Below are 27,450 nucleotides of genomic sequence, written 5' to 3'. Positions count from 1 at the left end.
AGGAATGCTGGCTCCATGGCCTTGCCGTGCCAGTGGGACAGGCATGCTGCTGCATAGATTGGAATTTTGGAAAAAAAATGCCAAAACTGGGGCATAAGTTAAAGCTGAAAGAGCTCTTAGAAAGTTGATGCTGTCCTTCAGACAAGTTCTGATAATTTGAGTTGCCAAGCCATGTTTCTGAATAGCGTAAAGTAAACACTGCTGTGTTTTATCCAGGTTTCGTGGTTAATGTATGTACTACAGCTGTGCATTAAAAAGTTGGCGTTGTTTTTGCACTATTGACTGTCATCCAGAACTTTTTACTGATTTAAATATATCTGAAAGCAATTTGAATATGAATATTTATGTTTAGCAAGGAAAAGGAAAATGCCAGCCTGATCCACTAGCTTAATATTCCTTTAAGGGTTGTGAGTAAATGCTGGCGCTCAAGTGTTGTGGTTCAATTTCCAGTGTCACCTCAGAGGCTCTGATTCCCCTTCCATGTTAAAAAGCAGATTTTGCCCCACAGCACCAGGAAGGATTGCTCTGGAATTAGCCTGATGGCACAGAGGAAAAAGTCCTCACCTTCTTTCTGCAGTGCTAATGAGACAATTATGCAATAAGGGAAATGTGCAAATAATTTTGCCATAGGCATGAATGTCAAGGGGCCAACTGTGAATGGACACGTTTTTGGGGAGGTGAATTTTATTTAAAGGCACAAATATTAGTGCAGAGAAGAAATAAAGGGAGGGTAAACCTGATCCGGGGAGATTTAAAGTCCTAATGTTGATCTAACCTGTCAAACACTCCTTTGTTCAGAAACAATCTATTTAGGAAATGAGTGGTGTAAGCCTGTCTTCACAAGTGCTAAACGTTTCTTCCTTTTGTAACAACATAAGGAAAATTAACTTTTCACTGAGACAAAGAGAGATCAGCTTAGTCTTTGTACTCTAAGCCACACACTAAACATTGGTATGTAAACAATTGGGAGGCTTTTCATGAGGATGCAGGGAGAAAATTTTCTAAAAACCTCTGGATAGTAAAGAAGGACAGGTAAAAATGTGTTGAACAAAGACTAGAAAAGATCCTGGAGTCTTTTCTCATCTTAACTTAGTGCAACAAATTTTCACAGAACAGAATGAGAGATACTGGGGAGGAGAAACTGTCATCTGATGTGATTTATTTTATTAGTGCAGACTACAGGCTCTATCATTTTGACCTCTCTGTAAATTGAGGTCAGTGTGTCACAAACACAAACCCTCTGTAGAGGGAGTAGCAGCTTAGACTGAGGTACATGTGTTGGATGTCAGCTCAATGGGAATTACACATGGGGTTTGTCACAGGCCTATACAGTATGTGACACTGGGGCTCATGGGTCAGACTTTATCATCACTATAAGGCCTTAATCTCTACCAGAGTTAATCCTGTAGAGCCCACCCAGGTCAAGACCTGGAATTCTTCTTGTTCTTTGGAGTCATTACAGGAATTAAAGTATTGTAATATGCTGTAGCCTGACTATTGGAGTTGCTTGTCTTGGTGAACAGTGATGAAGTGTGTTGGCAAAAGGAGAATGGCAGCTGCCCTGCATCAACAGAATTCCTTGTTCATTAACACAAACACACATAGCAGTAACAGCAACCTTTGAAAGCGCTGTGTACAAGTGTTATCACCTAGACAAGTATCAGAGAAGAAGGGATGGGGGATTGCTGCTTGTCTGTCCAGTCTTAACTACCTAGGGTTTATCAGAAAAGCATTTCCTGGGCAGCTCTCTCTGCTGACCAATGTTGGTGGGGGTGAGGATTTTGAGTATTCAGAAGGAAGTGGTAATTTTCCTGCATCAAACCTGTATCTAGTTTTCTTTTTGAACTGCCATAACCACCACTTGCAGAGAAGCTGCTGCTCCTTTAACTATTGCCTGTTAGCAAATTAAAGCTGGCGAGTGGGAGCCTGAGCTGAGCACTGCTGAGAAGTCTGTTGACATTTTCTTTTTCTTGACAGGGCTTCAGGTCTTGCTGTAGGGAGCTAGCATGGGAAATCAGTAGTAACTTGTCAAGGAGAAATGGCAAATAACCAATAAAAGCATCAGAGTCAAACTAAGCTGCTAATGTATCTAAAAATGTGTGTGGAGTTAACATGAACTATATGGGCTGTAAATTAAGATAACAGTCAAGCCTGGCTAATCCGCACTTCACTAGACTACACGCCTCTCACTGTATGCCAGAAACATGCAGTCTCTTCTCCTGCCTCAGTTAGCAGCTAATAGCTGATGCTGCAGGGAAGTCTCTTGTTACCAAGATTATGTTATTTTTACAGCATGTCCATGAGTGTGTTTGTTGGGAGATGGTCAGTGCTCATAAATAAAGCAGAAAGAACTCAGGTGAACTGGAATAAGTGAAATGCAGGGACTAGGATTTGGTTGGTGGCCTCACTGGGTGTAACTTAGCACTCTATGGACAACCTCAAGAGCTTGAAATGTGCACTGTCCTTGTGCTGTCCTTGTCCTACAGGTTTGTTTTTTTTTTTTTTTTTTTGCCCTTTTGGGCTAACTTGCCAAATCTGCTGTTTTGCCTTGCCTCCAGTCCTCAGTGCAGACTAGTGATGCCTGATTTCCCTTCTTCCTTGGTTTTATAAATAATGTCTTAATTTCATTTTTAAATACTGAGGACTATATTTTTATTATTATGCCTCACAACGCAAGTTTGAAGCAGAGCAGCCTGCCACTGTCTCCCGTAACGTCCATGTAGGCAAGCTCAGGAAGTCTGGTTTAGAAGAGTGGAGGGTGAGATGGATCACAAACTGGGTAAACAACACAGCTCAGAACGTTGTGAGTGTCAGAGTCCAGTTGGAGACCTGTAACTAGTGGTGTTTCTCAGGGGTCAGTACTGGGTCTAGCCTTGTTCAACATCTTTGTCATTGAATTGGGTAAGGGGATAGAGGAGAGTGCACCCTTAGCAAGTTTGCTGATGATACCAAACTGGGAAGAGTGGCTGACACACAAGAAGGCTGTGCAGCCATTCCGTGAGACCTGAACAGCCTGGAGAGCTTGGGCAAAGAGGAATTGAATGAGGTTCAACAAGAATAAGTGTAGAGCCCTGCACCTGGGCAGGAACAACATCATGCACCCATACAGCTGACCTGCTGGAAAGCAGCTCCATGGAGAAGGACCTTGGAGTCCTGGTGGACCATAAGTTATCTACAGGACAGCAATGTGCCCTTATGGCCAAGAAGGCTAGTGGGTATGCAGGGGTGCATTAAGCAGAGTGTGGCTAGCAGGTCAAGGGAGGTTCTTCTCCCCCTCATGTTTGATGGAGAGCTTTGAGGATGGTTCAGGGACTGGTACATCTGTCTTATGAGGAAAGGCTGAGACGGATGTGGCTGTTTAGTCTGGAAAATGTAAATATCTGAAGGGTGGGTGTCAAGAAGAAGGCGCTAGTCTCCTCAGTGGTGTCCTGTGATAAGGCAACACATGAAGTTCCATCTCAACATGAAGAAAAGCTTTATTGTAAGGGTGATGGAGCACTGGAACAGGCTGCCCAGAGAAGTTGTAGTCATCTTCTCTAGAAACTTTCAAGACCTGTCTGGAATTGTTCCTGTGTGACCTGCCCTTGGTGATCCTGCCTTGGCAGAGGGCATGGACTTGATCTTCAGGGGTCCATTCAGACCCCTACCATTCTATAATCTGGGTGGTAGTTTGCTTCTGAAATGTGGCACAGACCATGCACGTTCCTCAGTCTCCAGACACCTGGGTTTCTTCTGTCCTATTGGGAAGGACCCCTCTACTCATCTCTTCTAGAATCTGTCTGTGTTGCAGCTCCATGCCTCCTTGAGGATGCTGAGCACCAAGCAGACCCAGACCCTTCTCTCTACCTTATACCAGCAGGATGCCCTGGGCCCAGCCCTGAGGGTGTCATGCAGGCAGGCTTTTTCAGAGTTGAAGAGCCTCTCAGAAATGAGCAGAGTTTTCAATTCAAATCCAAGTGTTGTCCCTAGCCAGAAGTCACAGTTGTCGCTGCAGATAGTGTAAAGAGATACACAGGAGATGAAGACTCAGCAGGTTATGAATCTGATGCCTGAGCTTGTACATGGTCTGTTCCCATCCCACTATTGGCCCTGTGTTCATCACTTGGCAAGTGAGTAAATAGGCACTAACACTTCTCTTTAGTGTGTTGCTTACTTGTCATGTCACTGTTCTTTGGAAGCCCTCTGTGCAGGAGGTCTGTCCCAGATCCCACACTGAAGGGTGGCTCTCCAGCTGGGCTGAGAGGCACAGTCCTGAGGAGTGGCCTGTAGGAGTTATCTTTGTATCATAGTTGGTGGCCGATGGGACTTTGCCAGCAGCAGCAGGCATAAAGCAGGCTGCTCCAAAAGCAGAATCCCTGCTTTCCATACTTTTTCTATACCTAGCAGCAAGGTTAATGGAGGCTTTGAGCCTCCTTGGCAAACAAAGAGCAGAAAGTGCCTGAGCTAAGTGGCCAAGTAAATAAATCCCAAAGGTGATCACTTCTTGGTGATTTGCAGAAAGCCCAAGCAGCATGATTGGGTTTATCTGGCTGGGAATGTGTTCTTGGATGGGCCATTTAGAGTGGTGATGGGACTGGGAAACTAAATATCTTGGCCAATACCATTGCTGCTGTTAGAGACAAGGGAGGGATTCCTCAGGCTTCCCAGAAGAGCTGTGATAAAGCTTTTTTTTGTGTCCCTGGTTTTCTTCCTGCAACTCTAGTAAGGAAGGAAGAAGACTCTGTTGTGGGTTTGTGAAGCTCCATTACCTCCTGAAGTTGAGTTTTCTCTGGTGCCAAGCTGAGTTCTGGGCTTGGAGAAGGGGAATACATCTCTGCCAGAAGCCCCCTTGCTTAGCACACTCTGACTCTAGCAGGTTGTTTTCAGGATTAGGCTGGATTGCTGAATTGTTTATGAGCTGCTGTTTGCCTCCTGGACCCCCAGGAACTATTCACTGAAATTGTTTCAGTCCTGAGAGGAAGTGTCTTTCACAGAGAGTCAACAGACTTCTTCTTGGGTGTTGTTCCTGAGCAGGTTCTTGTCTCTGAAGATGCTGGAGGGGAATTTTTTATGTGGTGACCTGGGTCTTTTTGTGATGGTGTGAAGCTGAGGGGTTATTTCATTTGGATTCATGGCTTGCTTATTTGTGATGTGGACAGAAGATAAAACAGTCCAGTGCTGGTGTTTCTCTAAAATCTTCCCTTATATGTGAAGAAGGTAAGACAAATTCTCCTAAAGTCTGCTCTGAGGGGATCATTCTCCCTCAGCATCTCTGTAACTACTAAAGAGAAGTAGAAGTGGGCAAATGACAAATGTTGTGTGGGCAAATCCAGCTCTGGGCAGTCATACAGAAGTCTAATGATGAAGAAAAGACTAAGATATTGCCAGACTGTCCCTGTGCAGAGCTGGGAGGTCAGCACCCTTGTAATTATGAAGCCAAGGGAAAAGCCAGCATTAACAGAAAGACGTGATTGTTTAAATTCTGACCACCTTACTGGGTGGCTTCCCTGCGAAGATGTTCCAGATGTCATCTTGGCATAAATGAATCAGTTCCAGAGCATCTGCAGGGTTTCTTAGAAAACATGGAAGTTAACAGGCAGTGGGTATGCTCTCCTTCACCTTTCTGGTTGGTATTTTGATTTAGAAAGGGAATGTAGGCATTTGCTGCTCTTACCAGCAAGAGCTCTTAGACTGGAAAGTTGCTCAAAGTTGTTTCTCAAATCTTGTTTTTTTACTTTCTTTTTTTTTCCCCTCCAAAAAAAGGCAGGGGGGGCTCCAGATGATATAAAGCAACGAGGCAGTCAAGCCCTCTGGGACTGTGTGTGCATGTGTGTGTTGGAAGAGTTGTCTGACTTGAAAACCTGCCCTGTCCCTCCTCCTGCCGCCGAAGTGCAGCCCGTTGTGCTGAGAGGTCAAATACGCAGTGGCTTGAGTGACAGAGTCTTTAACAGCGTCTTTTTCATCAGCGAGCCGAGTCTTGTGCCCGCTTGTCTGTCATATCTGTGCTCAAATTGCTTAAATATTGTTTCAGATGGGGAGGTTTTAATCTGGATATGCAGAAAGGAGCAGTGCTGTGGGGGGATGTTTAATTGGCTCCCAGCAGAGCAGCAGTGGTGTGTGGGTTTTTTCCTCTAGAAGTGTTACCATTTTCACGTCCTATTAATGTCCTCTGGTAGTTTAAATACAGCATCACATTACAGTGGAGTTTGTTTCCCTCTCTGACTGAATACAAATGAAGGTCATTTACTTGTATTTTTAGAAGGTTTGGAAAAGTTAGAAAATTTGTAGCTTTGAACAGCATTGTTGACTGTTGTATGTCTGCACAAAAATATTTCCAATAAACCTTTTATTAAAGCAATCCAACAGACCAAGGCTTGTTTGTTTTCTCTCACGCACACACACCCCATCCCACAAGTTTTGCATCAAGAGTTCAATGTTAACTGTATTTGAGTTTTAGCCAAGCTGATGAGTGGATGATTTTTACTTTTTCATGGCCTTTTGGTTGTGTGTTAAGGGCCTGCTTCTCTTAGTGCTAAGGACAGAGCCTGGGTTTCTTTAGTAGGCCTCGAATCAGAAGGCTACAAGGATGATTAAGGGACTGGAGCATGTGCCCTGTGAGGACAGGCTGAGAGACCCTGGGGCTTTTTAGTCTGGAGAAGACTGAGAGGGGATTTAATAAATATTTATAAATATCTGAGGGCTAAGTGTCAGGAGGGAGGGGACAGGGTGCTCTGCTCAGTTGCACCCTGTGGTAAGACAAGGGGTAATGGATATAAACTACAGATATAAACTGTGAGGGTCGCAGAGCACTGGAACAAGCTCCCCAGAGAGGTGGTGGAGTCTCCGTCTCTGGAGACTTCCCAGACCGATCTAGATGCATTCCTGTGTGACCTGTACTAGATTCTGTGGTCTTGCTCTGGCAGGGGAGTTGGACTCGATGGTCTCCAGAGGTCTCTTCCAACCCCTGACATCCTGTGAATCTTTTGTCCCAACTAAATCACATCGAGCAGGCAAAAATGAAGCCCTAAAACTCTTTGATGCATTGCAGCTGAATTCTAACACTGAGTCTGCTTACTCTCGTGTTTGTGGAGCCAGAGTGGTCTGATAATACATGGAGATGTGAGGTGATGCAAGACCATGAGTGATGCCTTTCTCCAAACCATCCTAAGCCTAGAGGCATGATCTTTCTAGCCTCTGCCCAGTCAGGAGTATCGTTACCAGTCTCTGCTGACGGTGCTTAGCTGATGCTGCTGAGCTCACTTGTGTTGCCTTGCCTGGAGAAGTACCTCTTGAGCTCACTTGCCTCAAGCAAGACCAACAGCATGAAGCACCACACAAAGGCTCTCATGTCCCCAGTAGCTCTGCATCCATATGCTCCAGGGTAGATGAGCTGTGATCCTCTCTGCTACAATATGTCCTTTCCATTTCAAGAATATTTTTCAATAGGTGAGCTGTGAACCACCTTGTCCTTCATGTTGGGCCTGCTGGGGAGCTGGAGGGTGGCACGCTGGAGAGCCTCAGCTGCTCATCTGGGCAAGCCTGGGCTGCAAGACCTCAGGGCACAGCCAATTCCAGGCAAGAGCAGCATCCTTCCTAAACAAAACTACCATGTGTGCAGAGTCAGGAGGGATACTCAAGTCACAGCTGAAGTTAAATTTGCAGAAAAGATTGGTCTTGCTCAATTTTTAGTGACCGTGGGGAGCAAACATTATAAGATCCCTACAGAAAGTAAAAGCTTTAACAAAGAAATCTTTTTGTACAAATGTTATTAGATACTGGAATTAAACATATTTTATCAGGAACGAAATGCATATTTATATATTGTCTGGCTAAAACTTCACTTCCTTAGGGTGCTATAATTTGTTGAGTGTTCATTTTCCTTGCAGATTGCCGACAGAACCGCTTTTAAGGGCACAGAGAGACTTTTTTAAAACAACAAATTACTTCTGGATTCTTTAAATTAGGAAACAAAAAAGAGGTGTAAGCCAAATTTCCCCTCTTCCCTTTACGAGTCATTGCTTGAGCACGTTTCAAAGCACTTTTATCCCAGAAGCCAGACCTAGTACCTGCTTTTCCTTTGCAGAGAAATAAAAAGCCAGCGGTGAACTCCTTGTACATCCCTGCTGCAGTAAACGCCTACTCCTTCCCTGGGCCTCCTTAACAGCAGTCCAGCCCAGGAGTGTGGAGCAGCAGGAACCTCGCTGTATGTAAAAGCTTCTTACACATCTGGACGATCAATTATGCCAAACTAAAATTGATTATAAACCTGAATAAGCTTTGTTCAGTTGGTGGTGGGAGAATTTGATGCTTAGCCAAATGGTCCCTGCACTGTCATCTCTTGTACAGCTTGCTAAAAGGGAAACGATTCTCAGAATTGTTAAAATATAATGGATTGCTTCTTAAACCCCTTATTAGATATATTAGTTGACTAATCACCTCAGAGACTTTCCCTCTAACTGTTTGACAGGCAAGGCTGTGAGAGTGTCTAGTGCTCACGTCCCAGAGCCAAATATTTGCTGGAGCAGCTGTTAAGTCCGTTGCCGGCAGTCTTTGGTGCCTCATACCAGACCAAAGCAGAATCAAAGTCCCTAAACGCATAGATTAATGCTCAAGTCTGAAATGAGAGCATTAAAAAATACAAGTGAAACTGAGAAAGGTCTGTTTGAGGAATGTTAATCAAGAAGCTTTCACAAATATAATCCCTTTCTGTGAGTGCTGCTGCAGCAGTGCCCAGCCACCTAGCACTGGCCCTCCCTCCAGCACAGGCCAGAGCCTTTTCAAGTTTCCCTAGCATTAGGAGTGCAGCAAGTCCTCAGAAACTTGTAAGGAGCACTCCAGTTTCTTCCTGCTCTCTTCCCAGCAGAAATGCAGGGCTGCAGAGAAATGAGGCTTGAAACATCATTGAAAGCTACTGCTAGTTCTTGACTGTCCACATCAAGAAAGGGAGCTCTAGGGCAGATGATGGGTGCACTGGGTCCAAGATGGGAGAATGGTGAACCATGCTGGTGAGACCTTTCTGTGGTGGCCACACTCAGGCAAGGGACACATCATGAGGAACCTTGACAGGAGAGAGCTCAGTCTGCATTTTTCATACCCTGGCTGATCAGGGTATGATCAGTGGGATGATGGCAGAAGAGGTGGTCCTTGTTCCTCTCTGCATTTCCCATAGTATCAGTTACCACCCCTGAGGGTGTCATGTTCTTAGAGTGGTGGGAAAAGCCACTGAGCTTGCTGGGTTGTGTGAAGCAGGCCCTTGAGTGGTGAAGCTGCAAGCTCTCAAGGTGTTTTGGCAGTTAAATCCTGCAGTGAAGTGCCTGGAAGCCTCAGCGCTTACACTGCCTTGGGTCTGGTGGCTTGGCTGGCACTGACCTACAGCTTGATCACAAGCAAGGAGGAAGGAAGACTCTCCCTTAGTCAAAGGGGACTGAGTTAGAGATCACCTAGACAAACTGGACATCCACAGATCCATGGGCCCCATGAGTGCTGAAGGAGCTGGCTGAGGTTATTTCTAAACCACTCTCCATCATTTTTGAAAGGCCATGGAGAACAGAGGAGGTGCCTGAGGATTGGAGAAAAAGCCAATGTCATTCCAGTCTTCAAAAGGGGCAAGAAGGAGGACACAGGAAACTACAGGCCAGTCAACCTCATCTCCATCCCTGGAAAGGTGATGGAACAGCTCATTCTGGAAGTCATCTTTAAGCATGTGGAAGAAAAGAAGATTATCAGGAGTAGTCATCATGGATTCACCAAGGGGAAATCATTCTTGACCTTCTACATCTACCTTGACTTCAGCAAGGCTTTTGACACTGTCTACTGTAACATCCTCATATGTAAGCTTAGGAAGTGTGGCTTAGCTGAGTGGACAGTGAGGTGGGTTGAGAACTGTCTGAATGACAGAGCACAGAGGGTTTTGATCAATGATGCAGGGTCTTGTTGGAGGCTTGTGGCTACTGGTGATTCCCAGGGGTCAGTACTGGGTCAAGTCTTGTTGAAGATATTCATCAATGACCTGGATGAAAGAAGAAATGTGCTCTCAGTAAGTGTTATGATGATACCAAACTAGGAGGAGGGGCTGACACACCAGAAGGCTGTACTGCCATCCAGCATGACCAGGACAGTCTGGAGAGTTGGGCAGAGGGGAACCTCATGAAGGCAGGTGTAGAGTCCTGCACACAGGGAGGAATAACCCAATGCCCCAATACAGTTTAGGATTTGACCTGCTGGAGAACAGCTCTGTGGAGAAGGACCTGGGAGTGCTGGTGGACAAGAAGTTCTCCATGAGACAGCAATGTGTCCTTCTGGCCAAGAAGGCCAATGGTATTCTGGGGTGCATTAAGAAGAGTGGGGCCAGCAGGTTGAGGAAGATTCTCCTTCCCCTCTACTCTGCCCTGTTGAGGCCACACCTGGAGTATTTTGTCCATTTCTGGGCTCCCCAGTTCAAGAACAACAGAAGACTACTGGAGAAAGTCCAACAGAGGGCCACAAAGGTGATTAAGGCACAGGGGCATCTCTTTTATGAGGAGAAGATGAAAGACCTGGGGCTCTTAAGCCTGGAAGTCAGAAGACTGAGGGGGGAGGAAGTTCTTCAATATGGAGGGTGCTGAGACTCTGGAACAGGCTGTCCAGGGGTGTTGTGAATGCCTCCTCCCTAGGAATGTTCAAGATCAAGTTGGATGAGGCCTTAAGCAGCCGAGTCTAGTTGAAAGGTGTCCCTGCGCATGGCAGGGAAGTTGGAGTAGATGATCTCTGAGGTCCCTTCCAACTTGAGCCATTCTAGGGTTCTAGGATTGTTATAAATTTGTATAAATATCTAAAGGGTGGAGTATGAGGATGGGGCTGGGCTCTTCCCAATGGTGGCCCATGATAGGACAAGGGGCAACTAGAATACAAGGTACAAACTAGAACACAAGAGGTTTCACTTGAACCTCAGGAGAAATTTCTTTACTCTGAGGTTGCTGGAGCACTGGACCAGGCTTCCCGGAAGGGTTGTGGAGTCTCCTTCTCTGGAGACTTTCAAAAACCCACCTGGAGGTGTTCCTGTGCAACCTGATCTAGGCATACCTGTGTTAGCAGGGGGTCAGAGTAGATGATCTCCAGAGGTCCTTTCTTTCTAACCCCTTCCATTTTGTGAGTCTCTGAAACACCCAGCACAGTTGTCACAGTAAACCAAAGATGACTGGTTGGTTGGTGTTAAGAGATGCACTGTGGAGCCTGTGGGACTTTGCTGGCAACCAGTACAGGCAGCGGAGCACCTCCCAGTCCCTTGGGAGGAAGGAGACTGGAAGAAGGAGACTGTGTGTTGAGTTAGTTTAATGCACTGGGTTTGTCACTCTGCTGGTCCATCTCCTCCCTTTGTTTTGCCATGGTGTGGGAGAAACTGCCTGGAAGGATGTAACTGCAGCTGTTTGTCTGGGAAAATGTCATGTGGTTCTGGTGTCAGTTTCCTTGGATGTGCATGGTGTCAGAGCTTGAACTGCATATCTGTGTCACAGGTGTTAATTAACTCCTGTGTCATGACTGCCTGTGTTTACTCACACATAGTGAAGGGGACATCCAAGCTTCTGAACTGAGTGCATGGTTCTGACTACACCGTGGGTCTGCAGCAGCTGCTTTTGGGTTGCACTCATGTAAACTGATAATCCCTTTTTCCCCAAAAACGAGACATTTCCAACCATGCACAGACTGTCTGATGTGTGAGGTGAATAGGATTCTTTCTCTCAAAAGCAAATAGTGAGGAAATGAGCAGCTGCACAAACCACTATTTACCATTGGGGTAATAAATCAAAGCAGAGACTGCACAACACATTGACATCTTCCTCTCAGAAGAGTGACATCCTCTAATAGGTAAGGCTTCCCTGGGCCATACTGCCATTGAGCTCCAGGAAGACTGTGGGCCAGCTAAGCTTGGCTCTGTGCCCAGCAGCATCAAACGCTGATGCCAGCCAGTCCCTGCCAGATTTCAAAGTACTTTCCAAACCTGGTTGAAGGAAGTTGCTCAACACCTTGAAATGGAGACAAAGAAGTGGTCTTATTGCTGTGTTACTACTGCTGCCTGAGATGATGTTCACCTCCCCTCGACTAATGGCGTTGATAGGATCTGAAATGGTGCCTTCCCACTTTTTGTCCTCAACCTGCAAAGACACACTGGTGGGGGCTGTGCCCTGAGCTGCTTCAGCCTTAAACCTGGGCAAATCCTGATGGGAAGCAACTCTTTCTTTGAATTAAACAAGATTTTTTTCAGCTTGATGTATCCTTGTTTGCCTTGATCTTTCTGGAGAGTTTTTGAAGACTGATAATGGTGACTAAGGGATGCTTCCCTCAAAGTGAGGGATGTTTAGGAGAAAGGATGTTATTTCTACTCACAGGATCACAGAATGTCAGGGGTTGGAAGGGACCTCTGAAGATCATAGAATCATAGAATCAAGAAGGCTGGAAGAGACCTCAAAGATCATCGAGTCCAACCTGTCACCCTAAACCTCATGACTATCTAAACCATGGCACCAAGTGCCACGTCCAATCCCCTCTTGGACACCTCCAGGGATGGTGACTCCACCACCTCCCTGGGCAGCACATTCCAATGGCCAACCACTCTCTCTGAGAAGAACTTTCTCCTCACCTCCAGCCTAAACCTCCCCTGGTGCAGCTTGAGACTGTGTCCTCTTATTCTGGTGCTGGTTGCCTGGGAGAAGAGACCAACCCCCTCCTGGCTACAACCTCCCTTCAGGTAGTTGTAGACAGCAATGAGGTCACCCCTGAGCCTCCTCTTCTCCAGGCTAAACAGTCCCAGCTCCCTCAGCCTCTCCTCATAGGGCTTGTGCTCAAGGCCTTTCACCAGCCTCGTTGCCCTTCTCTGGACATGCTCCAGCAATTCAACATCTTTCCTAAACTGAGGGGCCCAGAACTGGACACAGTACTCAAGGTGTGGCCTAACCAGTGCTGTGTACAGGGGTACAATGACCTCCCTGCTCCTGCTGGCCACACTATGCCTGATGCAGGCCAGGATGCCATTGGCTCTCTTGGCCACCTGGGCACACTGCTGGCTCATGTTCAGGTGGCTGTCAACCAGTACCCCCAGGTCCCTTTCTGCCGGGCTGCTCTCCAGCCCCTCTGACCCCAGCCTGTAGCTCTGCATGGGGTTGTTGTGGCCAAAGTGGAGCACCTGGCACTTGGATTTGTTGAATGCCATCATGTTGGACTCTGCCCATCTGTCCAGCCTGTCAAGGTCCTTCTGCAAGATCATCGAGAACAACTCCCCTGCCAGAACAGGACTATAGAATCTAGCGCAGACCAAACAGGAATGCATCTACATGGGTCTCTGGAGAGAAGGAGATTCCACAACCCCTCTGGGGAGCCTGTTCCAGTGCACTGTGACCCTCACAGTGCAGGTGTTCTTCATTTGAGGTGGAACCTCCTGTGCTGTAGTTTATATCTATTACCCCTTATCTTATCACAGGGCGCAACTGAGCAGAACCTGTCCCCTCCCTCTTCATACCCATCCCTCAGATATTTATAAACACTTATTAAATCCCCTCTCAGTCGTCTCTTCTCCAGGCTAAAAGCCCCAGGGCTCTCAGTCTGTCCTCATAGGGCACGTGCTGCAGTCCTTTCATCATCCTTGTAACCTTTTGTTGGACTCTCTCCAGTAGATCCTTGTTCCTCTTGAACTGGGGAGCCCAAAACTGGACGCAATATTCCAGGGGAGGTCTCACTAGGGAAGAGTAGAGAGGGAGGAGAACATCCCTCAATCTACTGGACACACTCCTCTTAATGCATCTCAGAATATCTCCTTGAATATCTGAACTATGCTTTTGCTGTTATAAGCCTATTAGGTGAGTGAGAAGAGACTGTGACTGCAGACAAGATTCTGGTTTCAAAGTTTGAGGTGAGTTTCCTTTCATATTTTCTGATGTGCTGTCAGCAATGTAAATGAGAGAAAGAAACAACATCTGTCCTTGGCAAGCTGTACACCAGGCCTTTCCCACTGCAGAAGGTGACTGAGTTGTTACCTATGTTGTTTCATCTCACCAGAAATAACCACCAAAATTGATAGAGACTCAGAAAAATTTAATTAGCCACTTTTTGCCAAAGCCAGGACAATGCTGGAGGCACTTGCAATGTGAGAGCTGTGACTGCTGTGAAAATTCTGAGAGAGGTTTATCTCCTCTCTTCTAATGAAAATCAGGGAGTAAGCAGCTCCTCAGCCTCTGACACACCTAGCAGCTTTTCAGCCATGCCTAGTGAACCATTTGCCTTCTTGCTCTCAGTATTTGGAAAACACCACCTTATGGGCACGTGTTCTCATCAGGAAGCTGTGCTTCTGCTCGTTAACCAGCTGTCCCAGATGTCATCATCTAGCACCGCTGCTCCTGTGAGAGGTCTCTTGGCAGCCACTACAGATCCCTGTCCAGCTCTGTGCAGGGCTGGCATGGGGGCAAGCAGGAGATAGAAAAACCAAATACTGCAGCATTTCTGTTGGCAAATTATAAGACCGGCAAGTATCTAGATAGGAAGGTGTTTGCAGAAGGGAGAGAGAAGCTAAGGCTGTAGGATCTCCCCATGGGCAGCTGCCCCTGGGGCTAGGGCCAGGGCCAGTGCAGGAGCTGGGGCCAGTGAAGCACTGAGGAAAGACATCATTCACCCCAACGCCATCCCCAGGGCTTGCCACACTGGACACTGCCACACAGGGCTGACACTGATTGTGTTTGGTGCAAAGCAGCCATCCTGTGGTGTTGCTTCACGTGAGGGCTTCTAACAGACAAAGCCCACGCTGATATTTTGTGCCACATGATTCAGCATGATGAGCATCTCCCCACTCCTGAGGCACAGGAAGTTGTACCAGCACCAGTGATTGGTACCACCTGGTCATTTAGGATGCACAGAAATATTGTCAGAGGGATTAAATGCTTCACTACAGGACAGAGGACACTGCCCAGTTAGGCAGATCTCTCTGAACTGGCTCCGTTCAGTGCAGAAGCAGGAGGGGAGAAAGGATGGCACAGGCTTGTTCAGTCCATTTGCAAGTGATTCTGGGTAGTAAAGAGGTTGCAAGCCCCGCTGAGGTCAGAGCAATAATACAAAAGGACCTACAGAGAAACAAGAAATAGGAGCAGGAAATAATAAAATGAGATTCAGCTTGGAAAAATACAAGGGAACACATACAGGGAGTAATATTTAGCAACAACTTCAGTGGGAGGAAGAGAATGGAAAAGCAGAAAATCTGGAGGGGAAAGAGCTCCAGCAAAACTAAAAGTGAACAACAAATTCTTTTGAAAGGGAGGTGCCAAGATGAATGTTCTGAGCTAGGCCACAAAGCCCAGCTCACTCTCCTGTGGGCATTATGGGCCACATTTAAGCAGCAGCCCCTGATTGCACCAAGCTCCACCTTCCACTGAAGAACATGGTGATGTAACAGCTGCCCAGACCTCATGCTAACAGGGAGGAATGGGCTTTGTTCTCTGACCATGTCCAGCTAATAGGTAAGACATTTCAAAGTGGTTCTTCACATGCATGTTGTGAGAGGGTCATGCCACTGGTGGTAATTTCATGCTGTTCCCCTGCATGGCTTGGTGCTTTAGGCACCAGCGGTTGGCCAGGCCCATGTAAGCCAGCTGGAACATAAGCCCTATAAGGAGCAGCTGAGGGAGCTGGGGTTGTTTAGCCTGGAGTAGAGGAGGGTCAGGGGAGATCTTATTGTTGTCTACAACTACCTGAAGGCTGGTTGTAGCCAGGTGGGGGGGTGGTCTCTTCTCCCAGGCAATCAGTGACAGAACAAGAGTATGCTAGTTGTGCAAGGGAAGGTTTGGGCTTGATCTTGGAAAGAAGTGCTTCACAGAAAGAGTGACTGCCCCTTGGAATGGGCTGCCCAGGGAGGTGGTGGTGGTGCAGGGGGGGGTTTGTGTCAGCATCCCTGGAGGTGTTTAAGAAAAGACTGGATGGGCCACTTAGTGCCATGGTTGATTAGTTAGGGCTGGGTGATCAGTTGGACTTGATGATCTTGGAGGTCTCTTCCAACCTGGTTGATTCTGTGAAACTGAGCAAGCAAAAAGGCCTACAGGGCCTGTGTCATCCTGCCCTGAGCTACAGCACCTGCCATGGGGAGCCCCATGGGGAGCCAGGGTTGCAGATCAGGTGGGGTGACTGCAGGAGTATTTCCATCACTTCCTATAGCCATGTAATGCATGTCTGGGCCATGCAGCATGTTTCCAAGTGTGGCTGCAATTTTTTAATCTTCAGATTTTAGGCTCTTGCATTATAAAGAAAAGGGGGGGGGGGGAAATACTTTCCTGTGGAACAGCTGCACATTCATTGGTAGAACTTCAGAGTGGCCATGTCCACTATGGTCTGAGTCCATCCCTGGGCTGCAATAGAGCAGTGCCACACAGCAACACTGCACTGAGGAGTGCCAGTTACTGTGTTACACGTTGGGACTATTCCTTCTCAGTTGCAACCAACTAGACCCTGGGCTCAGCTAGCACTGTAGCCTATAAAAATTAAATGCATCTTTCCTAACCACCACTGGTGTTTGCTCACAAGTCCTTAGAAAACAGTTGTCACACTGTCTTGCCCCATGCCATCCATAATCATTAAGTGCAGTGAGAAAAACCCTGCCCATCTTAACCAAGGGAAAAACAACTCCCAGGGAAATCAAACCAAAGCAAGCAAGCAAACACAAACAATCAAAACCTCCAAAACCAACCAACCAAAAAAAAAAAGTCAAAAAAGCCCCAACAACAAACCAAAAAAAACCACCACCAAAACCCCATATATAAAAAACATAAGGAAAACCTTTGACACAAACTATTGGCCTCTCCTGCTGTGAAGTGCTCATCACTTCAACACATCTGCTCCAAGCCCTGGTTGACCCCTTCCCCTTCGTTCCCTGCCAGCTTTCTGCCTCCAGTCCTGCCTTCACCTCTCTGGATGACAGGAAGCTGTGGTATTTTGGGATGTACCATGTACAGACTGACCAAGTCTACATTTTTCCCTGTTTGAGTCATAAGCATGCAGATCCCACTGCCCCAGCTGCTCACCTGCTTGCCTTGGGAGGGCCAGTGCCAGCATCACCAGCAGAAGGAGGGAGCAAACAGCAGGAAAGCAAAGTGGCCTTGTCCCAGACTGAGTTATGAAGCTTGGCACAACGGGGGACTGTTTTTTATCTAACTTAGTAGGATGCAGCTTGCTCAAATGAGAAGGGTCCCCCGTGTAGAAGGTGGGAACAGCAAGGCCACTTACAGCTTGTGCTCAGCTGCTAACAGTGAATCAAACCAAACCCAAGATTCTCTGAAAACATCATCTGTTCTCGAGTATGTGGCATTATTTGGGAACAGGGAGCCTGACAGGCCCTTGGGCTCTGCTTTTCCTGCTCCTGCTACTTTTTCCCAGCCATCCCTGCAGCTGCTGAGACCCAGGGAATCTCCAGCTTACCAGATGCCAAGATACCCTCTCCCCTCAGACATGCCCCACCAGGGTACGTGTGCCACAGGGTACATATAAATTGTTTGGTTTACTGCTATTATTTAAAAACAGAGCCAGAAATCCTAACTTCACTTCTTTGCCAGGGTCTGGAGAATGGGACTGGTCAGATGTGTTCTTGTAGACAGAGAACAAAAAAAAAAAAAGTTGTAAAAAAAGCAAACAAAATCCAAGTCACACCATAAAATATTTATTAAGAAACAAAGGGGCTTTTTTCTTCATTTGTAAGAAACACTTAAAAGCAAGTGCCCTTTCAGTGATTTAAAAGCTGTATCAAATGGTAACATTGCTTTTACATTATTGTACACAACATTTAAAAAAATCCCACCACATCTCACGAACTTCCTTTTATTACAGCTCAGGTTTCTCTGTAAATTAATTTCTACAGACTTAAATTTAACTTATTCTTTTGTTATTATTATCTTAAACAAGTAAACAATATACAAAGAGCTTCACCTGAATTTCATAGGTCAGAGGAAGTGTCCTTGCCTAGGCATGAGCAAGGCAGGCAGTGTGTGCTGGCAGAATAGGAGCAGCGAGTGGGAGCTGACTTGGTTCACAGCTGGGGAAGATCATAAATAATGGATGAGCTTGTTGGCTGGCCACACAGTAACAGACCAGGTCTCACCTAGGGCCAAGCACATCCTGCCAGCTCCTGCCAAAGCCACCAGCAGGTGAAGGCTTCCAAGCCCCTGCACCCAGTGCCAACTCAGCTTTGGTCAGTGTGACTAAGCTGCAATGTCAGCAGGTAGAAACCTAAATCCTCACAAAATCCGAGGGCCCGAGGTGTCCTTCAACAGCCTAGCAGCACCCAGCTCAGGTGCACCTACTGCCCTTGAAGATCCCCTGAGCACTGAGCTGAGCAGACAGAGCAGAGAAGTCTTCCCACACCTCCAGCAGCAGGTCACTGCCTTGCCAAAGCTGCCCAGCCTGGCTGGCGGGGAAGCTGCTTCTCACAAGCCAATCTTTCTGTCCAGGTCCTGCACGCCAACGGAGTGATCACAGCCAGGAACAGAAGATCTGGGATAAATTACCTATTCATCTTCCTACATCAGTGGTCAAACCATTTCTGCCCACTGCAGCCTGCCTGTGTGTGGCATGTTTACAAGTAAATCATTGGATTTGGCAACCCACGGATGTGTACTTTAAAAACAGACATACAAAAAATCGTAGTATCACAGTTATTGCTACATACTGATACAGTATCAGACAATAAGAAGCCTTTCATCAGCTCTGGTCCGGTTACAGCAATTGCCCGGTTTTGGTAGACGCCCTCAGTCCTCTGTTGTGGTGTTCTGGCTGAAGAACAAACAGATGAAAATGCAGAGACTACATTTCTTTCAGAGACAAACCCAGCGTTAAATAGTTTGTTGCATCCAGGGTGATATATTACAGTTAGCAGAGTCTGATTGTTCCCAGCACACTGCTGCCTCTTCCACCTGGAGCTGTATTTTTCCCAGAATGAAGCAAAGCAAGACACAGGCAGCAGCTCCAGGGCAAAGCGTCCCTGCTGCAACACTGCACCTCCTCTCTGACCCCTGTGACATCACAGCGAGCCATGAGTGCCTTCATCCTTTGGTTGTGCCTTTTTCCTCATTTTTTAAATAGAGCTGTGCCTTCCTTGGCCCCTGCCTCACGGATAAAGACGAAAAGGGGATGGGTTTCCAACCTCTGCCAGCCCCTCCACAGTCACACGGGTTTACTGTTTCATGGGAAGTGAGGTTAAATCAGGCATGTTTGGAGTCACAGTGCAACCTTTCTCTGCAAAGGCAGCTTCAGCTCAGATGATGTGAGTTGCACCAAAAGCTCTGCTGAGCATCAGGAAGAGCAAGTGCCTTGTACCCTGTTTTCAATAAAAAGTTCACAAATCCTGTACAAACCACTTCTGGGTCCTGACTGTGAGGTAAAACCAAATCAAGATGGATTTCAAGTGCACTGGAGAGAAGAGATGAGTAATTCACACTCTTAATTCCTACATAAATACCAGGGGCAAGGAAAATCGGTCTTTGCAAGACTAAGCCTTTTGTGGCCTTCCACCCCAAACCAGGGATGCACAAGAAGCCCTAAGGGGCTGGTACCAGCACCCAGCAGGCAGGAATTGCACCATTCGGCTCTCAGTTGTGATTGTCTGTAAAGCAATGGGAAATGTCTTTAAAGGAACTGGGAGAGGAGGAAAGAAGTGTCCTAAGGACTGTGCTCTTGTAGCGTAACAAAACTCTTTCTACAAATTAATCAGGCAAATACTTCTGACCATGTCATACCTGAAGGGCACTTGATGGCTCCAGCATCTGTCTTGCACGTCCAGTGATCTGCAATACGTCTGCACTGCCAGCACCATCCCTCGCCGCTGTAAATCACACACTGGAATGAGAGCGTATCTGGCAGCATTAATGCAGAGAGATCATCCTGATGTTTCTGGCCACGGACCCCAGTGGAAATAAATGGTTTATAAACACTGTCTGACATGCATGAGCCTCACAGAATTATTTACAAGTGATGTTCTCTGGGAGCTTCATTCCGAGGAAGTATTTCTCATCTGTTCAGTTTAGATATTAAAAATCTGCTGGGTGGGGAGGGGGAGGAAGGCGCCAGCGCTACACAGTCACAGCTGGGTACATCTTCTGTTCACTGCTGGTGTGCGGGTAGGGAGACTGGATCTGCCTGTAGCCACCCTGCAAACCATCGAGGAAGGGGGGCACTGGAGTCAGCGGCATCGAGTCGTGCTGCACGGCGTAGCCCATGTACTGAGGGTGCAGGTACTGCCCCTGGTGTGGCACGATCTGGGTGGCCTGCTGGCAGTTCAGCACCGAGAAGTTTGTTGGCATGTTGACATAGACATTATTCATGGTCCCCTCTGGCAAGCAGCAGTTGGTCTGAGACCTGGTTGGTGGAGCTCTGGCCCCTGAGTTGGCACTGGAGCTGGAGCTGGCAGCAGTGCTTGACTGGCGTGAGGAGGAGCCCCGGGAGGTGCTGGCACTTGGGATCATGGGGATGGTTTCCATCAGACGGGTGCCCCCAGGGGCTCGGCTCTGCTGGGGCTCCTGCTTGGGCCGCAGGCATCTGCAGCAGCAAGCTGCCACCAGTGACCCCAGGATGATGAAGGCGACAAATACAGATCCAACAATAAGGAATGGCACGTAGATGGGCACTGCAACAGCAAAGAAAATGTTGTCACTGAGGGCCAAGGACAAACCTCAGCACCTCTCACAGTCCCCCCTCACCATAGCCAAGTCCACCTCCCCACCAAGCACAGGCCATCGCAGGGTGAGCACTAAAGGCTTGTGAGCTGCTGAGCATTTTACATAAGAGATGAAAAGGGCTGCTAAAACCAATGGCTGGATTTTCTAAAAGCACCTTTATAGTTACTAACAGGGAAGAAAACCCACAGTTCACACCTTGCTCCTGTTGATGGGAGTCTAAGTCATCCACATCAACCATCGCTCCACATCTCACTACATCATCTCCTACATGTCCTGCCAGAAGAATCACAGAATTGTTTTGGTTGAAGACGACCCAACGCTACTAGGTCACTGCATCAATCATGAAAATGCTGGATTTGAATGGTGCCATAGGCAGATACTTTGGGGGTAAGATCCCTGTTGTGCGCTCAGGAGATAAATTGCATCCCTCCCCATTACCAGTCTCTGGAGCTGCTGCCACCCCTCAGAGCACAGAGATAGCTAGGCACTGACCAGTAGCAGACACAGGGGCACTGCCACCCTGTAGCTTTGAGGCTGAGTATCTGGCTGCTCTGTGCTTCAGCCCTGGGTTTAGGGAGAAACCACAGGATGGGTAGTAAGGTGACAGCACCATGCTCTGAAGCTTCACTACCAGCAGAGAGGCAGCATTGCTCTTTGGAAGGGTTAAAGAAGGGACATCAGGGCAGGAGGAGTGAGGGTGGGGGAGGAGTGAGAGCAGGAAGTATGGGTGATGCTTCAGATGGTGAACACCGTCCTTGGAAAGACCTGGAGCCCAGTTGCTCGGCACTCCCAAGGAAAAAGCTGGTTTCTCTTCCCCAGTAAAAATCTGCATGGATATATCCTGGAATCATGAAAGGAAGGTGTCTCCCCCTTCAGTGCTTGTGAATGCTCCAGACATCTGGAGCATTTCCACTGAAACCTGGCAGCCCAGACCCAGGCAGGACTGTGAGCCTCTGCCTGACCAGCATCAACAAAGCCACTGTTAAGGACATGCCCTGGCACAGCAGCTGGCCTTCCTGCAAATTAACCAGTGCCAGTGCAAGGAGATGACTCCCAAACTCGCTTAGCAGTAAACACCAATTAAGAAAATTAATTGTTAAGGAAAAACATCTTGTTCTCCGAATTGCAAAGGGGGGAGGGAAGGGGGATCATCTGTCTGCTCACATTGGAATACCTCCTTGCACAAATGAAGTCACATTTCTCCCATTTATTTAATAATTTTAACACTTTTAAAACAAAAGGCTTGCAAAAATTTGTCTCTACTCCTGTACTTGGCACTCCAGGAACTCTTGAGCAGGTGCACACACTTGCTACTGTAACAGGCAAGGAGTAAATCTGTCCTAATTATAACATCACTTCAGGCTACTTCTAGCGCGTTCAGCAGGCGTGGATGGCTTTTTTCAAACAACAACAGACTTGGATTTATCCTTGAAAATCGACCCCGTAAAAAAGTGTCGGGGGGGCCGTGAGACAGTTATTTGAACTGCAAGAACGTACACAACTAGAGTAGGGACTAGTCAGAAGTTCTCTTGAAATATCATGCTATTTTTTATTTGTTTGTTTGTTTCGCTCAGGCTGGTGTTTTGTTTTGGTTTTTTTCCCCCTCCCTTTTGAGCTGGGGGCACAAACGGGACTGAGAAGGCAGAGCTACACAGGACCGCGGCGTCACCTTCTATTAAAGGATTTTCAAATAAGGAGGAAAAAGTAAGTGCCCAGGCTTTTCCCCGCGTACCGGCTGCGGGAGGGCTCGGCTGGCCCCACCTCCACCCCTTCAGCCCCGCGGCTCGCCGGCGGAGGAAACAAGGGAGAAGGAACGGGCGAGAAGTTTGCCGCAAACCCGCGGTAGCTCCCGCGGAGCTGCCGAGCCTCGAGGAACCCCCAGGGCCATCTCACCTGCCGCGCCGTCGGGGCCGTCCTTGCCGGGGCGACCCGGTTCGCCGCCGCCCTGCCGCCGGTCGTTGTCGCAGGCTCCCTGGTCGAGACGCGCCTCGGCGCTGGAGCAGCAGTAGCGGAGGGCACAGCTGCCGCAGCAAATGGTGGCGTCGCCGCCGTCGAAGCGCTCAGGGCACTGGAAGCCGTCCCGCCAGCCGCCCTGCCCGTCCAGCCAGCCGTGGCAGTACTCGCCGCTGGCCGCGGCCCCAGCCGCCAGCAGCCAGCCCAGCGCCGCCAGTAGCAGCCAGCACCGCCCGCCCCGCATGGCGCCACCGAGGGGGCGGCGAGCGGGCGGGCAGCTCGGTCAGAGCCCCCCCGCGTCGGGGCAGCGCCCCCTGCTTCCCCGGGGCATGCAGCCGCCGCAATGCAAGGAGTCTCGCCGCGGGTTCTGCCACCGCCGCATGCCCGGGGCTGGTCGGCGGAGCTGCCGCCGCCGGCGGGAAGGACCGCCCGGGCGGCGCCGCTACTCGCTACTCCCGCCCCACCGCCAAGCCAGCCCGACCGGCGCCCAGCGCCCTGCCCATGGATGCGAGGAGCCGCCGCCTCCCGCCTGGCGGCCACCGCAGTACGCCCCGTCCAGAGCGGCGAACGGCACGACCACTGGGTGTGGGGGATGCTCCGCAGACCGCCCTTATAGGCAGCGGCTGCAGCGCAGCGCGCATGCCCCGGCCCGCCCCCGCCTGGTGGGGCGGCTCCGCGCCCCCTGCCCAGCGCCGCCGCGGGGGAAGGGGGCAGCGTGCCTGGGAGACTGGCTGCCGCTTGCCAGAGCCCCGCCGTGACCGTGGCGGGCGAGCGGGCGTCCTCCCACCGCTCCGCCGGGCGCTGCGACTGAAATCAACCACTCCAGTCCCAAATCATCCATCCGCCCCGCTGGGAGCGGCCCCGGAGCCCCGCTCCGCTCCGCGCTGCCGCACCACACTCGGCCGTCCCGAGCACACGCGCTGGTTTTGCTTCCCAACCTTTTAAAACTCAGCAGCAGCTGAAGGAAAGGGGTAGGAACGCTCCTCCAAACGTGTCCGAGCTGCTGGACGATCAAGAAGGTTTGTGTTTTTTTTTTCTCTCTCCCGCAAACTCAGCTCAAGTATGATCAACCAAACCAACACACTAGAACAAGTGAAAAATACTTTTTCTAATAAAGCGGCAGAAACGGGGTGGCTCCGAGAACTGGCGCTGCTTCTAAACCCTGCTGCTAAGTCCTTTCACCGCAAGGACTGCAAAGTTCCGTTTCTCTCATTCTTTCAAACCTTTCAATGAAATTATTGACTGACTAGCACCATACCAGTCCTTCCCTCTCCATTTTCATCTCCCTCTTTTGTTCTCTTTTCAGCCACTCTCAGACAGCTGCAGGCTTTCACAGAGGTATTAGTCTGGACCAACAGATTCTGGTCAAATTACAGCTCAGGTAATTATATTTTGCCCCCTCGGCTGTGCTGCTGTCCCAGTAAGTTATTTCTCAGCCTCATCCCTTCTGCAGTTCAGCCCAGAGCCACGTTGCTGCTGCAAAAGCAGGGTGCAGAAGTGGTTCATACACATCTTTCATCTTCCTCAGAAACAATTAATAACCTGGAGGAGCCAACCTTTAGAAATGCCTGTAGTTATCAAAATTAAAAGTGGGGTGCAGCGTGACAGGTTCTGCATTGTCCATATCAAACCAGCTGGCTGAATGAGAAGAAACTTGCGGCGATTTGCATGATGGAATTTGAGTTACTCTATCTCAAAACCCCCTTAGTAGCTACCTAGATCTGCCAGCTCTAGCACATTTAGCTCAATTCAAAGAGCACACCATGACTAGGCATGACCAGTAACAGATTTCATAGAGGTGCCCTGCAGTGGCCTACAGCGTATCTCCCTCTCTGGAAATACTCAAAACCCACCTAGATGGTATCCTGTGTGATCTGGTCTAGGTGATCCTGCTCTGGCAGGGGGGTTGGACTAGATGATCTGTCAAGGTCCCTTCTAGCCCCTAACATTCTGTGATTCTGTGTATTGTGGGGCAGCTTTGAGGCACAGCAAGGGTAGGTGATCATGTAGAGGACTTAAATCCGTGAGTTCCCATCAGTGACCTTTCAGGGTACCTGTCAGCCCCACGTGACAGCACAGCAGTTGTTAAATGCCGGCATTCACAGAGGTTTTCCTACAAGATCATTTTCATCTTGTCAGGAGTGATGTTTTCGTAATAAGAAAAGCAGCTTCTGGATTCTCATGTATGTGGCAAGCAAAATGCTTTCCCAGTCCCATCCTTCAAGCCGATGGTTCCACTGATATTCAGTAAGGTGGACCTCTTCCAATAGCAATAACAGACTATTAGAAGATAGCCTGCTTTCTAGCCCACATGTATTCTCAGTTAAGAGCCTTGATCACAACAAAATACCAGCACCAGATCCCTTGCAGAGATTATCTGTAGCAGGTGCTTTACATATTCAAGCTCAGAATTTGTCTTAACTTGTCTGAGTAAAGCTGGAGATAATAGCAGACCTCATTAAGCTTATGCAAACCTGAAAACATGGCACTTTACAAAGTGCTTTAGAACATACCTGGCAATAGACTCATTAGCTTTTTCTTGTTGTTTTAACAAGCTGATCAGGTAATATGTGTTCAAAGGTCAAAGAACGTCAAACCAAAATGTGTAAAAACACATAAGCATAGCAACAGTTTTTCATTCCGCAGCTTTTTCATTCCCACTTTTCTGTGCCTAGCAATCTCATAACAATAGCTGTCTCAGGTTTGAGTGGACAGATGCTATTTTATCCCTTCCCAAAGGAGTAAAATAAAAATGCTCCACACAGAATTGGAAAGAACTGGAAATTTAAATGGAAGTACTATACACAACTATATACAACAGTACAAAAACCCCATACAAAATAGACAAATTCTTATTCAGCCTCGGCCCAGTCCTTTGGACCTGGGCTTACAACAACCTCATTAGGCCAAAAACCTTCCAAGACCTCCCTCTCCAAGCAGACCTCAATGCTAAACCTCAATTCCACCCTCCCACCCCCCTCCCAGGCCCAAATGACACAGCAAAAATTAGCCAGGCCACTCAAGGCTGAAAGCCTTCCCCAGAGTACCAAACAAGAGATAGCAGTCTATGCCAGGAGCAGCAGAGAGGGGAAAAAAGGGGAGAATAGCCTGTGATGTCCTTTTATATAGGGAAGATGCAGGAATGATGGGATGTAATAACAAAAGATTACACTTTCCGGTGTCCACCTCCATGGACTATCTGGTCCTTGGAGGACTTCCAGCTCCATGGTTAAGACATCCAGTCTTAAACCCAGAACATTAGCTCAGTTTAATTCAATGTAAATCAAGCCTATCGCTAAGGCTCCAGTTCTTGAGGGACACCAAACTCATTGGGTCACACCAAACTGAACATCTTGCAGCTCAGATATAATTGAAACATGATATATATATGTCATGGTCAGCAAAGATTTTTAAAGTTGAGAGATATTCAATAATAATGACAGTTGATAAGTCTATTATCTACTTTTAACTTAATTTTTCCCTAAAAGTCTCTGAATTTTTACTACTACTGTCAGGTGTAGCGTGATGAGGCCTTTGGCTCAGTAGAAATGTTTTTTACCCTTCTCAAGCCAGATGCACGTTTGCAGGAAAGCAAGTAGCATTTATTTCAGTCATTTAAAGAACTTGTGCTGTTCTGTGGTTGAATCCTCCCATTCCTGGAGGGCCTTAGAAGATGCATAGATGTGGTGCTAAGGGACATGGTTTAGCACCAGACTTTGTAGAATTAGATAATGGTTGGACTTAATGATTTTAAAGTCCAACAAAAACAATTCTGTGATTCCTGAAAAATCATCTCAAAGCAGGGAAAAGAAGAGTTAAAATTACTTTGATCAGCTGTCTGAAACTGATAAAATTCTTTTTCCATATAATTTTTAACACTCTGAGGTGTAAGCTGCCTGTGCAGCAGTGTAGAGGATAAGAACATTTACAACACATTACAGCTTTTACAGGGCCCAGTGTCCAACTGGCTGTGAGCCGATATCCATGCACCTGCATGCCCAGACACTGAGCTCTGGCACAGCTCTCTGCACCAGTGCCAGACTGGGATGCTGATCCCTGCTGCTGCGGGATGATCACCAGCATATGCATAAACGACTGGTGAAGACTGGTATCTTCTTACCTTCTAAATTCATCCTGTCACTGCACTGACAGATAATCTCCTTATTGTAACAAAGCCACTTTTGCTGGTTTACTGCTACACCCTCTCTATGTGGAATTTTTCAAAAGTAATTATATGCCTTCGGTGCTTTGCTTTCCTTAGGTGTGCAGGCCTCATTTGCTAAAGCTCTTTGCAAATACAACTGCTTCTACTTCAAAAAAAGTCATCAGAAATAGGAAAGGCATGAAAACAGCTCCCAGTTCAACACTGAGAAAAACCAAGGACACCCCACCTTGAGTGTGAGTTGCTGAATTGGTCACAGTGAGGTTCTGCAAACGCTTGCCAGGGCTGACTGTGCCCACGCACTTTGGACTGGAAGAGAGAAAGGATTTTGTGACAATAATAAGAAACCGTAGTCCCTTTCCCTTCCCCTTGGGTCACCATCACAGAAGTTCTCTAAGGTAAAGCAGGAACACAGACCTGTCACCTTATTCAATATCTCTAGCTTCGTTGGAACTTCTTCAGAGCTAGGAAAGGAAAATCCTGCAACACAACTCTCCAAGCTACTGGGAGATTCTGTGGATGTGCAAGTGACTCTTGCTGTTACAAATGTTTTGCTCTCCCTATTGTATTTCCAATCCATACTATACAACTTGCCACATTCCCTTGATGGTAGAAGAGACATAAAACTGGCACCAACTTCTATCCCCTTTTCCTTAGAGCCCGTTTGAGATAAAGTTTAGATGG

At 47.8% G+C, this 27,450-nt stretch overlaps 1 protein-coding gene across 1 annotated transcript; it reads right to left on the bottom strand.

Annotated features, from left to right (window-relative positions):
* Positions 1-20,045: 20,045 nt before the first annotated feature.
* SHISA2 (shisa family member 2) lies at positions 20,046-22,848 on the bottom strand. Its single transcript, XM_054389514.1, has 2 exons — positions 22,545-22,848; positions 20,046-20,599 (listed from the first exon to the last, which is right to left on the bottom strand). Exons 1-2 carry the CDS (start codon positions 22,846-22,848, stop codon positions 20,046-20,048), a joined length of 858 nt encoding a protein of 285 aa, XP_054245489.1.
* Positions 22,849-27,450: the final 4,602 nt, after the last annotated feature.

This window comes from Indicator indicator, chromosome 1 (assembly GCF_027791375.1).
Source record: "Indicator indicator isolate 239-I01 chromosome 1, UM_Iind_1.1, whole genome shotgun sequence".
Taxonomy (NCBI): domain Eukaryota; kingdom Metazoa; phylum Chordata; class Aves; order Piciformes; family Indicatoridae; genus Indicator; species Indicator indicator.
This window is presented reverse-complemented; position numbering and strand designations above follow the sequence as displayed.

Coding starts and splice junctions, on each gene's coding strand:
- SHISA2 (XM_054389514.1), bottom strand. CDS start 22,848: ATGCGGGGCGGGCGGTGCTGGCTGCTACTGGCGGCGCTGGGCTGGCTG. Junction 20,600..22,544: donor CGGCCCCGACGGCGCGGCAG/GTGAGATGGCCC, acceptor TTGCTGTTGCAG/TGCCCATCTACGTGCCATTC.